This window comes from Pteronotus mesoamericanus, unplaced genomic scaffold, assembly GCF_021234165.1.
Source record: "Pteronotus mesoamericanus isolate MK-2021 breed Mesoamerican mustached bat unplaced genomic scaffold, CSHL_Meso_final contig_182, whole genome shotgun sequence".
Taxonomy (NCBI): domain Eukaryota; kingdom Metazoa; phylum Chordata; class Mammalia; order Chiroptera; family Mormoopidae; genus Pteronotus; species Pteronotus mesoamericanus.
In genome coordinates this window covers 21,746,327-21,761,205 of record NW_026555078.1, presented here as the reverse complement: position 1 = coordinate 21,761,205, position 14,879 = coordinate 21,746,327, and the positions used below count along the sequence as shown (strand labels likewise).

General features: G+C 41.9%; 1 protein-coding gene across 1 annotated transcript in view; it reads left to right on the top strand.

The window, feature by feature from the left end:
- The window catches only part of EXD2 (exonuclease 3'-5' domain containing 2), a 39,042-nt gene extending 24,248 nt beyond the window's left edge, over nt 1-14,794 (top strand). Inside the window, exons 5-11 of the mRNA XM_054567371.1 lie at nt 3,735-3,861; nt 7,677-8,008; nt 9,024-9,130; nt 9,360-9,495; nt 10,807-11,163; nt 13,316-13,550; nt 13,834-14,794. Of these exons, the coding sequence (XP_054423346.1) occupies nt 3,735-3,861; nt 7,677-8,008; nt 9,024-9,130; nt 9,360-9,495; nt 10,807-11,163; nt 13,316-13,532 (1,276 nt within the window). The 3' untranslated portion in view covers nt 13,533-13,550; nt 13,834-14,794. The remainder of the gene's footprint in view (nt 1-3,734; nt 3,862-7,676; nt 8,009-9,023; nt 9,131-9,359; nt 9,496-10,806; nt 11,164-13,315; nt 13,551-13,833) is intronic.
- Nucleotides 14,795-14,879: the final 85 nt, after the last annotated feature.

The window sequence follows — 14,879 nt, the reverse complement described above, 5'->3', positions numbered from 1 at the left end:
AGCTCTGTGAAAATATTTGGAATGGTACTGCAGAAGCTGCCTTTCATGGGGCCCTCCCCACTTTGGCATTGCCTCCCTGGGGGTCCCCAGTGTTCCTCTGCTGCTAGAGGCCATGTGTACAGTGGCTAAGAATTGACCTGGAGTGTGTGGGTCGGAGTCCCAGCGCTGCCACTTGCCAGCTGTGCAACCTTTGCAAGTTACCGAACCTCACCATCCCTTTGTTCCCTCATCTGTGAGGAAGGGGTAATAATGTTCATACCTCAGAGGACTGATGTGAGGATTAAGAGAGATAAACTATAGAGAACTTAAAAATAGTGTTTGAAATACAGAGAGTTCTGGGTAAATTTTAACTATTACCATCACCATCGCCCACAATTTTTGTAAAATCATTATATGAATTCTTTGTTTTTCCAGGTCTCTTTCTTTTTCTTTTTCTTTTTTTTTTAAGATTTTATTTATATACTTTTTAGACTGAGGGGACAGGGGGAGAAAGAGAGGGAGAGAAACATCAATGTGTGGTTGCCTCTCACGCGCTCCCTACCAGGGACCCGGCCTGCAACCCAGGCATGTGGCCTGACTGGGAATCAGACAGGCGACCCTTTGGTTCATAGGACAGTGATCAATCCATTGAGCCACAATAGTGAGGGCAAGGTCTCTTTCTATGCAATTACAATCCTCTCTATGAACATGTAGAAATTAGTGGTGCTCTGAATTCTCCTTCTCTCTCTCTGAATTCTGTTTGGCTATATGCAGAATGGCTAAGTGTCAGAAGAAGAATATGACCATGGTGATAAGTTTATTACCATAAACTTTTCTAGAAATAAAAATGAAGCATTTATCAGACCTTTCAGTGTTAATGAAATTTCATTACAATTTAAAAATTATTGTATTATTGAGCACTTTCACAGTAAAAAAAAATTAAAATGCTGATACTATAGTATAAAAAAAACGTGACATCCTCGCCCTGGCTGGTGTTGCTCAGTGGATTGAGCACCAGCCTGTGAATCTAAATTCTTTTCTTCATACTCCTTACATTTGTATTGTATGTTAACCGAAGATGATTTATTATAGACTATAGTATGTGATTTTGGAGTCTTTCCTAGTGAAACTCTGAAGTGGCAAAGGCAGCATTTTGTTTTTCATTCGTCACCAAGAAATGTGAAACCTTCCCAAATATGACACTTTATTTATTTATTTTTAGAAAGAGGGGAAGAGAGGGGACAAGAGGGGGAGAAACATCAATCGATGGCCTCTCACATGCACCCCAACCGGGGACCACGCCTACAACCCAGGCCTGTGCCCCAACCAGGGATCAAACTTGGTGACCTTTCACTCTGCGAGACAATGCTCAACCACTGAGCCACACCAGCCAGGGCCCAAATATGACATTTGAAAAAAGACTAATGACCTAAATATATTTAAATATCTAAAAATTAAGTACTGTCCTTCAATGAGGGTAATGATTACATTTGCACTTGCTGTCACAGAAGGAAGTCTCTGATACATTGAGTGATAGAGCAAGTTGCAGAAAAAGAGACAAAACAAATACCACAAAACTACAACTACCCCTCTACCTAATTATCTCTTCATTTGTTGTGCATAGAGAAAGTCTGGCAGGAGCCACAACACCCTGTTAAAAGTCATGTTCCTGAGGAGTGGAAGTGCGGGGTGGAGGGCTTTTACCCTTCCCCCATTATACAGCTCTGTTGGCTGAATTTTTAATAGTAAGCATAACTTTTATAAACAAAAAGTTACAAAGTTTATTACTTCTAATAAACAAAAGTTTTATGTTTCTCCCAAATTCTTAAGTTCTATTAATCGAACCAAGACCTTATGTATTTTACGTGTGTCTGGAACTTTCTAAAAATTTTTTAGTCAGTACTTCTTTCGGGGTGATGAAATCCATCAATTTATTACTTGTTTTTGGAAGGCAGAACTTCCTTTTCTTCATCATTTTAATGATTTCATTTCCTACAGTACCTGAGGGAATCCTGCATGTTATAACACTAATGTGAACCTCCACTTCCAAGCTTCCTGCTCAAAACTTATAGTCTCACACTTGGTAACCAGAAATCAAGCTCCACTTTTGTAGACAGACATGTGCTTAATTTCACAGTTACCTCGTGTTTGGAATCTCCAATCCTGGGACAAATTTTTTTTCTTTTTACCACCCTGCAGCTATGTTAGACAGTGTTTGAAGAGCAGAAAGGTTTCTCATTTTGATTGTATTTTCACCCCCTCAATGAAAATAGCCTAATCATTTTTTCAAATTTGAAAAGTAATACACAAATAGTAGTCAACGCAAACAGAAAAAACATAAAGAGGATATATAATCATCCCAAATCTCATAACCAGAGATAATATCACTAACATTTGATTGATTTCTTTCTAGTTATCTCTTTGTTTTTTCTCTCTCTGTGATCACAGACCTAAAATCACATACAAACATTTATTATGTAGTATAGATAAACGTAAAGGGGCCATAACAATGTTTTGCTTCACATTCTCTTTTTATTTAACTAATATTCATGGACATCTTTTAACATCCATATAGAGAGAGACACATCTTTTTTTTTTAAAAGATTTTATTTATTTATTTTTAGAGAGAGGAGAAGGGAGAGAGAAAGAGAGGGAGAAGAACATCAATGTGTGGTTGCCTCTCGCGCACCCTCTACTAGGGACCTGGCTTACAACCCAGGCATGTGCCCTGACTGGGAATCGAATCAGTGACCCTTTGGTTCGCAGGCTGGCACTCAGTCCATTGAGCCACACCAGCCAGGGCGATCCACATCCTTATTTTTAATAGCTGTATGGAATTTAATTGCATGGATATTTAACCAGTCTTCTATTGATGGATATTTAGGTTGATCTTAATTCTTTGCTACTTTAAATAGTGCTATAACGAACACTATTTTATGTACATTTGTCCTTAGACTGAATTTCTAAAAGTTGAATTGCTGAATCAGAATTTTCTTTCTTTCTTTTTTATCCTCACCCAAGGACATGCTTAGTGATATTGGAGAGATGGAAAGGAAGGAAGAGAAACATCAATCAGTTTCCTCTCATACGTACCCTGACTAGGGACCAAACCCACAACCTAGGCATGTGCCTGGACCAGGAATTGAACCTGCAACCTTTCAGTCTATGGGCTGATGCCCCAACCAACTGAGCCACACTGGCCAGGGCTGGCTCGCTCTTCCTTCCTTCCTCCCTCCCTACCTCTCTCTCTTTCTTTCATTGATTGATTTTAGAGAGAGAGAAAGGAAGCAAGAGAGAGAGACAGACAGACATTGATTAGTTTTTCCACTTCTTTGTTCATTCATTGGTTGCTTTTTGTATGTGTCCTGACTGGCGATGGAACCCACAATCTAGGCTATTGGGATGACACTCGAACCAGCTAAGCCACCTGGCCAGGAATCTGAAATTTCATGTTCAATATTTTGACTGCTATTTATTGTTAAACTGTTTTTCATAAAAGTTGTAAAAATGTAAAATTCACAAATTCTGGTTAGACTGTCTGATTCTTCATGCTCCACCAATACTAAATATAGTTAACTCTAAATAAATCTTTGCAATCTAATACATTTTAAAAATTGTATATTGTTTTATCTTATTTGAGGTTTAGTGAGATTAAGTATCTGTTATCTGTTTATTGGCCATTTATTTGTATTTTTTTATTGCCTGTTCTTGCCATTTGCCTTTTTTCAATACATGATTTTATTTATTTTTTGTAGAAACAATTTGCTCTGTAATGGACTTAGCCTGAAATCACTTGCTGAGACTGTGTTGAACTTCCCCCTTGACAAGTCCCTTGTACTTCGCTGCAGCAACTGGGATGCCGAGGATCTCACGGAGGACCAGGTACTTCTTGTCAGAGTGGCTGAAGAAGGGAAGTCATCGCCTGTGAACTATAATTGTTTTTAAAATTCTAATCCTCAAATAATTTACAAGTATTGGGCAGAAATGCCTTAAAATAGATGCCTTGTCTGAGGATACCCAAGATAATAATGCTTAATGAAATTTCAGAAAATGCAGAAAATATTGGGTTGGCCAAAAAGCATGTATGGTTTTTTCCCCGTAAAATCAGAGACACATTTTTCATTTTCACCATTAACTATTGATTCGGGTATTTTGAGTATGTCGGCTACCTCCCACATGGTAGAACGTTGATTGTTTTTAGTTAATGTCTTGATTTGATCACTATCAACTTCAACTGGCCTACCCAACCGTGGAGCATCATCCGGCAAGAAATCTCCAGCATGAAACTTTGCAAACCACTTTTGACACATTTGATTAGTCACAGCACCTTCCCTGTACACTGTACAAATCTCTTCTTGCACTTCAGTTGCCTTTTTACCTTTCTTGAAATAATAAAGCATAATATGCTGAAAATGTTGTGTATTTTCTTCTATCTTCAGTATTAAAATGGCTACACAAAAATTCACCAATTTTGATGTTTTTTTAAAATGCACGCTGATATGACAGCTGTCACGATAAAATCTAACAAAATTGTTTCAAATGAAGTTAAAAACAACTAAGCACTACTAGAGCCATCTTACAGAAAAAAAAAATGAACTTTTTGACCAACCCAGTAATATTTAAATTTGACATTAAAAAAATTAATTTAGAACACAGCATATATGGCCAGGGCTTTCGGACTAGTGGGTTTTATTATCAGTAACTAGAGATTGCAGTCAAATATAACTAGAAGTCTTTTCTCACAGCCTCCTCAGTTTTTCTAGAGGTGAGTCTTCTAGTTTCTGCCCTGTGGGTAAGCGCACAGCCTACGTTCTGGGAGCTGAGTGGGGAAGGGGTGCTGTTAGCCTCACCCTTCAAAATGTAGGCGTTCGCGCAGTCCCCTCTTTTCCAGGTGACACTGTGCCTCCAGCCTCCGCCGTGCCTCATATTACTAGGTCAGATCCTCTGTGATTTAGCTATTATATGACTTAAACTGGTCAAACCGGATTCTGCACACTGATTAAAACAAAGAAGAAAGATGAGTTTATTATAAGGATTTCAACCTGCAAGCTGGGAAATTCAAGACTATGGGAGCAATGAGCTCCGAGTTGCTCACGGGTTTTTATCGGTAAATGTGGAAGTTATTCGGCTTTTTCAGCTGATTGGTTGCCCAGTGGTCTTGTTCCTTATTTGGATCAGGGTAGCTAAGAGAGGAACGAGGAACTCCGAGGATGGTGTGAACAGACTTGGTGTTTGAGGGATTGGCTGGCATCCTCCGCTGATTTCTGTGGAGAGCTATAAATTCCTGCAATTTATGTTGGGTGAAGTTTCGTTTTCTTTAATGTGCCTGCTTTGGCCAGCTCCATTTTGTTCCTGATACAAGTGACTCCATTTTAGTTTTGGTTCTACAAACTTTTTGTTCTTTTAGGTTAGCGAAGGGGTAATTGGCCCTGTGGTATAAAGAGGTCTGGTGTTTGTGTTCTTTATGGAGGCTTTCACCTTATCCGCCTGTTTTCCCCCTACTTACATCCTTGCTTTCACGGATATGTGCCACCTCCTATTCCTTATGCGTTTGCCATTCTTTGTGGCTCGCATTCATTTGGTTTTTAATTTTTGGCTTACTACCTCCTATTACAGGTTTAGGTTTCAGCCTTCTCCGCGTTGCCAAGTCAGTCACCACTTGTTTATTCTTTCCATTATTGTTAATGGGAAGACTCAGCAGTTAGTGTCTTAAGGTTAATATTATCCTGGGAAGGAGAAGGAGTTCTGAAAATCAAATTATGTAAATTTGTTTTCTACAGCCATGTCTGATTGCTGTGACCCTAAGTTACCTCTTCGTGCCTTGGTTTGTTCATTCATTCCTTCTTTACTTCCTTCTTCTTAATAGTTTTACTGAAACATAATTGATACACAATCAAATTCACCCATTTAAGGTGTACAAGTCAACAGATCTTAGTATATTTACCGAGTTGTGTAACCATCACCAAAATTTAACTTTAGAGCATTCTCATCACCCCAAAAAGAAACACCATACCCATTAACAGTCATGTCCCATCCACCCCCAACACCTAGGTTGGGCGGAGTCTTTTAAAACACATTAAGTTTTTAATTTTGATGATATCCAGTTATTTATTAAGTCATTCATGCTTTTGGTATCATATCTAAGAAGTCACTGCCTAACCCAAGGTCATGAATATTTACTCTTATGTTTTCTTCTAAGAATCTTATACTGTAGCTCCTATACTTAGGCTTAAGATCCATTTTGAGTTAATTTTTGTGTGTGATGTGAAGTAGGGGTCCAACTTCATTCTTTTGCATGTGGCTATCTAGTAGTTCTGGTACCATTTGTTGCAAATTCCTGTTTTGTTTTGTTTTTTTCCATTTTAAAATAATTTGTTAAAAAGCACTCTGAACTTTTTGTATTCAAGCACACTCTTTCCTGTAGGAGACAACTTGCTGATAGATATGTAGATTGTTGTTGGGTCTAGGTGGAAAATTTTATCCAAACTTGTTTTATTCTAGAAGCATTAAAAAAAAATCCTTACTAATAGTATTGTTTGCCATGCTTGGTTATTAAAGTAATTTAAGGAATCTTAGGCCTGGTTGGCGTGGCTCGGTGGACTGAGTGCCGACCTGCAAACTGAAAGGTCGCCGGTTTGATTCCCAGTCAGGTCACATGCCTGGGATTTGGACCAGGTCCCCAGGTGAGGGGGTGTGAGAGACAACTGATTGATATGTCTCTTACACATTGATGTTTCGCTCCCTCTCGTTCTCCCTCCCTTCCTCTCTCTCTAAAAATAAATAAAATCTTTTAAAAAAATCTTAAAAGTCTTTATAGCCTTTGTTAAGAAAAGCTGTTAATTATAGCTTTGACTACTTTTATTTATGACCAGCTTGCCTGTGACCTGCTCCTTGGGAGAATGACTTATCACTACCTAATAAATTCCAGAAATGGGCCTTGTGACTTCGGATTTGAAGCCCATCTTTGAAACCTTTTGTGTTCCTTGTTTTCAACATCTTATTAATCAGTATGGCAATGAACTTCACTATAGTCATACAGACCTCTTAATGAATGTTGGTCTCAGCTATTCTAGATGATGATCATCCCCAAAGTGAAGTTCATGTGCTAGTTGTCAGACCTGTAGTAACTACCCTATCCCAGGCTTGGACAATATCTGTCTAGCAGGTTTGGTAGCAGATAGATAGAAACTTCACTGATTTTTATAGATTAGGATGTTTGAGCACCTAAAGTAAGTCACTATTTCTCTGGCCGGTTGGTTAGGAGTGTCATTCCATAGTCCAAAGGCTGTGGGTTTGATCCCCGGTCAGGGCACATACCTAGGTTGCAGGCTCCATCCCCGGTCTGGGTGTGTATGGGAGGCATCCAGTTGATGCTTCTCTCTTGCATCGGTGCCTCTTTCTTTCCCTTCCTGTCCTTCTAAAAGCAATGAAAAAAATGTCCTCAGGTGAGGAAAAAGTCAGTCTTTATTTTAACCACTTTAGTTAAAACATAGGGTGAGGATTCATTGCACTATTCAATTTGCTTTTGTATAGTTTGAAAGTTTTCATAATAAAAGGTTTTTAGGAAGTACACTGTGCCTAGGTAATTATACATCTTGAATTAGACCTAAAAGCTGCTTATATCTCTGTGATGACTTTAAAGTTGCTCTCTCTGGTTTGCCTTCCAGATTCCACTGATCTCTGACTTTTCTCTTCAGGTAATTTATGCTGCCAGGGATGCCCAGATTTCAGTGGCTCTCTTTCTCCATCTTCTTGGATACCCTTTCTCTAGGAATCCAACTGTAGAAGACAGTGATGACCTCACTGGCTGGAGAAAGGTCTTGGAGAAATGCCAGGATGTGGTAGACATCCCATTCCGAAGCAAAGGAATTAGCAGATTGGGAGAAGAGGTTAATGGGGAGGCAACAGAATCTCAGCAGAAGCCAAGAAATAAGAAGTCTAAGATCGACGTAATGGTGCCAGGCAACCACCAAGGGAGAGACCCCAGAAAACATAAAAGAAAGCCCCTGGGAGTGGGCTATTCTGCCAGGTAACTGACTTGTTCCATGTCTAATAAAGGGTCAGAGGCCTAGCTTCCAGGAAAGGGTGTGTGATGTCTCATCTTGGATCTGGGGGAAGGCTTATGGGTAAGAAAGCAAAGGTTCTCCAGGGGTTAATACTATTCTTCCTTTCCTTCAAGGACATTTGGAGCTCTCCTTTGATTTATTTGTGTATTTTTTTCCCCTTTCCCCTTTTACTTCTTAGTTGTTGGGCAGTTGGAGTAGAAATAAGGAGAGCTTAACATAGCTTTATCATTGGCCCCGATTTGACCTTAAACCTGTACTTTCTCCATGAGGGTATAATTATTATTCCTGCTTGCTTCAGAATAGCTGTGACAATGAATAACATGAAGTGCCTCATACTTTTCAGGAGAAATGCATCATTTGATTTCTTGTTCATTTTGTCTTGGACCATTTAGAATGGCATCCAGCTCTAAGTCAGTGTTACTCTCTAGCCAAGGAGAACGTTTCTGTAACTTACGCATCTGTTGCAGAAAGATGACTAATAAGGACTTTGGAGTGGAAGTTTGGTCCCTATAGCAAAGTGCCTTTAGGAATGGGATGGTCAAATTGAAATAAGTGTTACCTTTGAGCCAGAAATAAACCTACGTGGCCTCTATTATTTTAGCCTGATGTTCTTTAATTTTAATTTACTTTGTTTAATCCAAAGATTGATTACTCTCTAGGGCAGTATTCTTGGTGCTCTGTTCCTGTTTGTTTTCATAACAGAACCCACTCCCTAATGTCCCAGTCCATACATATAAAAACTGGAAGTATAAACTATTCACTTTAAATTCTGTTTCCTAGCCCAATGCAGATGGAGGAATTAACATGGTTTCTTTCCCTGTTTGGGTTTTGTTTTGTTTTGTTGTTTCCCATAAATGTAATGTTTGTCCCCAGTGTTGAGAGTAGCTTGGGTCACTCGGAAGAGAACGTGGGAAGGTGACTGGTGCCTTCACCAACAGTTCGCTCGCAGTTTTAGATTTCTCTCTCCCTTCCCTGCAGAAAGTCACCGCTCTATGATAACTGCTTCCTCCACGCCCCTGATGGACAGCCCCTCTGCACTTGTGATCGAAGAAAAGCTCAGTGGTACCTGGACAAAGGCATTGGAGGTTTGAGATTTACCTGTCATATTTTATCTACAGATTAGGTTCATGCGGGCTCTGGCCAAGGTGGGGAGTGATGTAAAGCAGGGAGCCCTTGAGTCATGCGAGATGGGGCTATTCAAGACTGCCAAATAGTGATGTCTGCCAGGCCACAGATGAGAATAATTAAGGTTATTTTTCTTCTCTGGGGGAAGGATGGGCAGCCAGACACTAACCAAAGCTTCTTTTCTCTAAGAGCTGGTGAGCGAAGAGCCTTTTGTGGTCAAGCTGCAGTTTGAACCTGCAGGAAGACCTGAATCCCCGGGAGACTACTACCTGATGGTTAAAGAGAACCTGTGTGTAGTGTGTGGCAAGAAAGACTCCTACATTCGGTGAGTGTGGGCTGCCTACCCTGATTGTCTGCCTCCGAGGGAAACTGCCTCTGCAGCCACATGCAGAGCCCTCGGGGGCCTGCTGGAGTCCGCCCACTTTGGCCGAGAGACTTGTCCTTAGGGCACATCCCGGTTTCCTGGAGAGTTTTAACACTGGGCCTGGCCTTGCTCTCGTAGCCTCTACCCTTCCTGAGCCCAGTTCTTAGTTTCTGGAGTGCAGTAGTCTTCTCCGTAACAGTTTGTCATAAGAGAGTAGTTCCCTTTTGCTCACGAAGGAACGGAGACTAGTTCCTTTACAGGCTGCCTTTCTTGCTGCATCATTATAATCCTTCCTTGAGGGGCTTACAAGCCGTCTCATCTTTGGTACTGCTCAGGAAGTATCCAGACGACCCAAAGGCACACGCTGGAAAAGTCTGGGAAGACTAGTCTGTGCCAGGCTCCCTCACGATGAAGGTGAAGCTGCTGGTTGAGCCTGAGTGCCCAGACACTTAGCTTTCTCCCTGGCTCCTGTGGGGTAACTCACTCTCTTCCTTTCTCCCCTTGCAAAGTGAAACAAGTAGTTGTTGCTGCCAAGAGGTTTTTCTTCTTCTTTTTTTTTTTTTAAGATTTTATATATTTATTTTTAGAGAGAGGGGTAAGGAAGGAGGGAGAGAGGGAGGAAGGCATCAACATGTGAGAGAAACATCAGTTTGTTGCCTCTCACATGTGCCTCAACCAGGGACCAACTTCACAACCCCGGCATGTGCCCTGACCAGGAATTGAAATGACAACCTTTTGCTTTGCAATACAACACCCAACCTAACTGAGCCATGCTGGTGAGGGCAAGAATTTTTCTTGAGAGCCTAGTTCTCCTTAGAAAATAATGATGGACTTTGATGAACCAGGGAAATAATCTTAGAGTAAGGCATGCTTCCAGTGAAGGAAGTTGGCTTTTTCATGTCACCAGGTTTCCGGAAGTTCAGGAGTAGAGGTTACCTGCTACATTGTTTGAGAGATGTGTCTTCCAGATATTAAAGGCCATTAGAATTTCTTTTCATTTCTCTGATACTTTTCCTTCTGGAAGCACTGAAACCTAATAGCAGGTAGTCTATCCCCACTTCAAGAAGAGAGGACCTTAAGGCACAGGTAGGTGGGCGGGCTGAGAGTAGAATAAGTAGTATTGCCTTTATGTCATCTCTGTTGGGTTGTGGCGCCCAAGGCTTCACAGGCATGTTTAGGTCCAGATCAGAATGCCAGGAGCCCCTCTGCTAGCTACAGGTATGTTCTGTGCCATATGCTAATGAGCACTGCCTTCCGGGTGGGCTTGCTCAGGAAGAACGTGATTCCACACGAGTACCGGAAGCACTTCCCCATTGAGATGAAGGACCACAACTCCCACGATGTGCTGCTGCTCTGCACCTCCTGCCATGCCATCTCTAACTACTATGACAACCATTTGAAGCAGCAGCTGGCCAAGGAGTTCCAGGCCCCCATTGGCTCTGAGGAGGGCTTGCGCCTGCTGGAGGACCCGGAGCGCCGGCAGATGCGTTCCGGGGCCAGGGCCCTGCTCAACGCCGAGAGCCTGCCTGCCCATCGGAAGGAGGAGCTGCTGCGAGCGCTCAGAGAGTTTTATAACACAGACACAGTCACGAACGAGATGCTTCAAGAGGCTGCCTGCCTGGAGACCAGGTACCATTGACAGTTCTTATCAGAGAGGGGAGTGAGGCGTAATCCAGTGACCTTAACCCTGACTACTTAGTGGGAACACTTGCCAGGGAGGGGGTTCAGTTGTTTAGGTGCAGGGCAAAACCTCACGATCATCCCAGTAAGTACTGAATGACTTAAAATACCATGGGGGATGGGCTAGAACAATCTGTTTGAGAATTTCCTTTCCACAGGAGCCTTTCCTTCTATCCTTGACCCATTAAGGTCAATGGACTTAGGTCCATTTTCATTATTAGCAGGAGAGTTCAAATGCCATAGAGTTGTGCTTTATATATGTAATGCAAAAGTATATCCTCAAGTCTGCACATAAAATGAAAGTAATAGTCAAAAAATACCCTCAAATCACTCAGGTTGCCCAAGAAATACAGTATATGTGGTTTTGCGTTTCACCTCTCCAGGTCTGTGGCAACTGCGACCAGTGGACTCATGTTTCCTCTCCTACCTGCACTCCAGAGTACGGACGCACTGAATGGAATGTTGGCCAGAATTACTGTTACTATTTAAATTACTTTTCTCCTTTTTCCTTCCTTCCTTGCTTCCTCAGACCTTCTCCCTGAGTACATAGTGGGGTTCATATGGCTTCATTCAGTGTTCCTAAATGAGAAGTCTGTGGTCCTGAGAAATGAATGGGTCCATGGCACAGATGATTAAGACTCTAGGCCACTTGCTATGGTTTTGCTTCCCAACTCTCTCTCTTTTCAGCAGTCCCGGGGGCGAAATAATTGAACTGACAAGTTCACAAAACCCTGATAGTGATGCTGGTTGCTCATAGTATTTTTGTTATCAAAAAACCAAAATACCTTAACTGTACCAACAAATACTTATTGAACAAATATTTATAGATATACTAATCTATTTAACCAAGCTAATAAACTTTACATAACTTGTCTCGATTATTTCTTCTAACAAACCCAGTGAGGTGGCATTTAGGTTTCTTACTGGTAACTGCTAACAGTATATCTTACATTTTAAAAAAATCTTTCAGAATTTAAGAAAGTTTATTATTGAATTTGACACTTACTGGCATTATAGAATAGATGTTGTTTTCCAAGTTTTATAGTAGATATCCTGAGGTTACTAACTTGTCAAGGTCATATTAGAAATTCATGACACTGGCTCCTTTATCCAGTTCTCAAATGTATTTTCTAAACAGCCAGACTTCTTCCAGCCGCAGACCTTTCTAATGAATTTATCTTACTGACTTGGATAGAAGGGCTATGAGCTTGGATATCTAGGACTGGGAAGAACAGCTGTTTAGGGAAACATAGACTAGTTAGTGGGGTGCTTGGGAGCTAAGTAATAAAATGTCTGGAAATACCCAGAGGCCACCAACACCGCTCAACTCATGGAGTCTTGGGAGGGAGGATGAGAGTGGGGTGTGGATGCAGGGAGAGGCGCTGAATCTGCGGGGCAGATAACCTTTAGTCGGCAGGAAAGGTAATCTTTACTCAGAGGGGGCGAAAGCACTGTTCACATGGGGTCCGAGCAGCGGCTAAGGCCCTTCAGCATAGCTGGGAAGGAGGCAGGCATTCATTTTCCTGTCACGCAGCAGCAGCTGCACAGGGAGCGAACGCTGCAGCATTTCTCAGGAATGTGATTTGGCGTTCTTTGGTGAGAAGGAAGGTACTAAAGAAATGGCCCACCTTGCATTTTACATTCAGGTATTAAACTGTCATAAAAAACAAACATATGGCCTGATTTAACAACCTCCTATAAATACTGGGTACAGTTCAGTATGAATAAAGGAAGCATGAGCTGGTAACTGAGGACCCTGGAGTAAACACAGGTCCAGCATTCCTCACTCACCATCCGCCGGACGGCAGGGCCCGTCTAAAAGGGGCTAAGCATCAGGCAGTGGTTTCCCCACACGTATAGCTCAGAATCCCCAAATGCTTCAGTTGGATTGTGCGCAACATGCCCGGACTATTTTTTCTAAAGGCATATGTGGGAAAGAGGATGCTTCAAAAACTTGAAAGTAGCCAGCCCCTTAGGAGTCTAGCAACCTGCCTTATACATGCCCTTGTGGAAGCCCCTTGGCTCACAGTGTTTGGCGCCATCTGTGAGACCGTCTTGTGCCCGTTTCCCTCAGACCCTCTGTACTTTTGTGTCTTGGCAGGATTTTTAATGAAAAGTACATTCCTCACGGGCTGAAGGTGGTGCAGTGCCACAGCCAGGGCGGGCTGCGCTCACTCATGCAGCTGGAGAGCCGCTGGCGCCAGCACTTCCTGGACTCCATGCAGCCCAAGCACCTGCCGCAGCAGTGGTCTGTGGACCACAACCATCAGAAGCTGCTCCGGAAATACGGGGAAGACCTTCCCATCAAGCTGTCGTGAGAGCTGCTCTCCACCCAGGTTAGGACAGCTGGGAAGCTGGAGCCAAGGTGGAAAAGTCACCTCTTCCTGTTTGAATACGTTGTTAATTGTCAAAGCCTGTGATGCAGCTCAGAATACTAACCCATACTGATCCCTGGATGCTTCTGGTGGAGCATGGCTACTATTTTAAGGGGGGGGTTTATGGTTTTGATTTTTAGTTGGACAGAATGAAAATTATTTTTTCCTCTCTTTATTTTATTTGTATGGACAGGGAAGGCCTTGAATTTATTTTACTCTTTCTCTTCTGCTTTTCCCTGTGCAGATGGTAAGTGAAGGATTCTCCCTGAAGTGACATGTCAGGACTCTCAGGTTTCTGATACGCCTGTTTCCTGCTCTGTGTTGATTTCTCTCCAACAGGGTGTCCAGTATTTCAACCCCGTCAGGTCAGAAGGGGAGAAAAAGTTCTTCCAGGGGTTTGGAGATATAAACAAAAGTTCAGATTGATTTTCCCAGCTCAACCTCATAATTATAAATTCTTTGGCTTAATGCTGTCCCACAGCACACGTGTTTGCGATCCATCCCATCTGAATCACTTCAGTTTATTTCACACCCTTGAGAATGCGCCCCTTGACATGTCCAGGACCAAAACAGCAGCTTCCTGCCCTGCGCTTCCACCCTAAGACTGGAGGGAATCCTTTTCTGGAAATAGGCCGTCAACCTGGGTGGGGCAGAGAGAAGTCTAAGCACCATCTCCCAAGCGACCTTTGATAATTTGCTTAGCTTTCTCTTTCATGCTGTTCATTGTCTGCTTGTTGCAATCCTCCTGCCCATAACTGCAAGGTTTTTCAGCTTAATCCCTTTTGCAGAGGACGATTATCTTTTCTCAGAAGCAATATCAGGCCTCTTCAGTGTTCTGTGTTCCATCAGATTTGCAACACTGACCTCTTTCGAGCATTGAATTCTTTCTTGGAGTCATTTGGTTAGGTTGCAATGTGAGGATTTCCACATCTCCTCTCATACCTGGAACACTGAGATTAATTAATGTGTTTAGATATTCAAAACAGTGGTGTTTTTATCTTTCAAAATGTGAGGCCAACACTTTAAGCATGAAATTAACTTGGTTAGTGATTAGTATTTTTTCTAAAATATTAGGAAAACTTTCTTACTTTATGAGATTGTAATAATCTTAAAATAATTTTGTGGCCAGAATCCAACGAGAGCTCTGTTTTGAAATTGTGCCCAAGTTGGTGATGGTTGTTCTAACATTGATAAATAAAACTTCTAGCACAAAACTCATTGCCCGTAACTGTAAAGCTTTTTTCTTCTTAGCTTTATAAAATTGGTAAATACTCTTGGGGGAGGAAACAG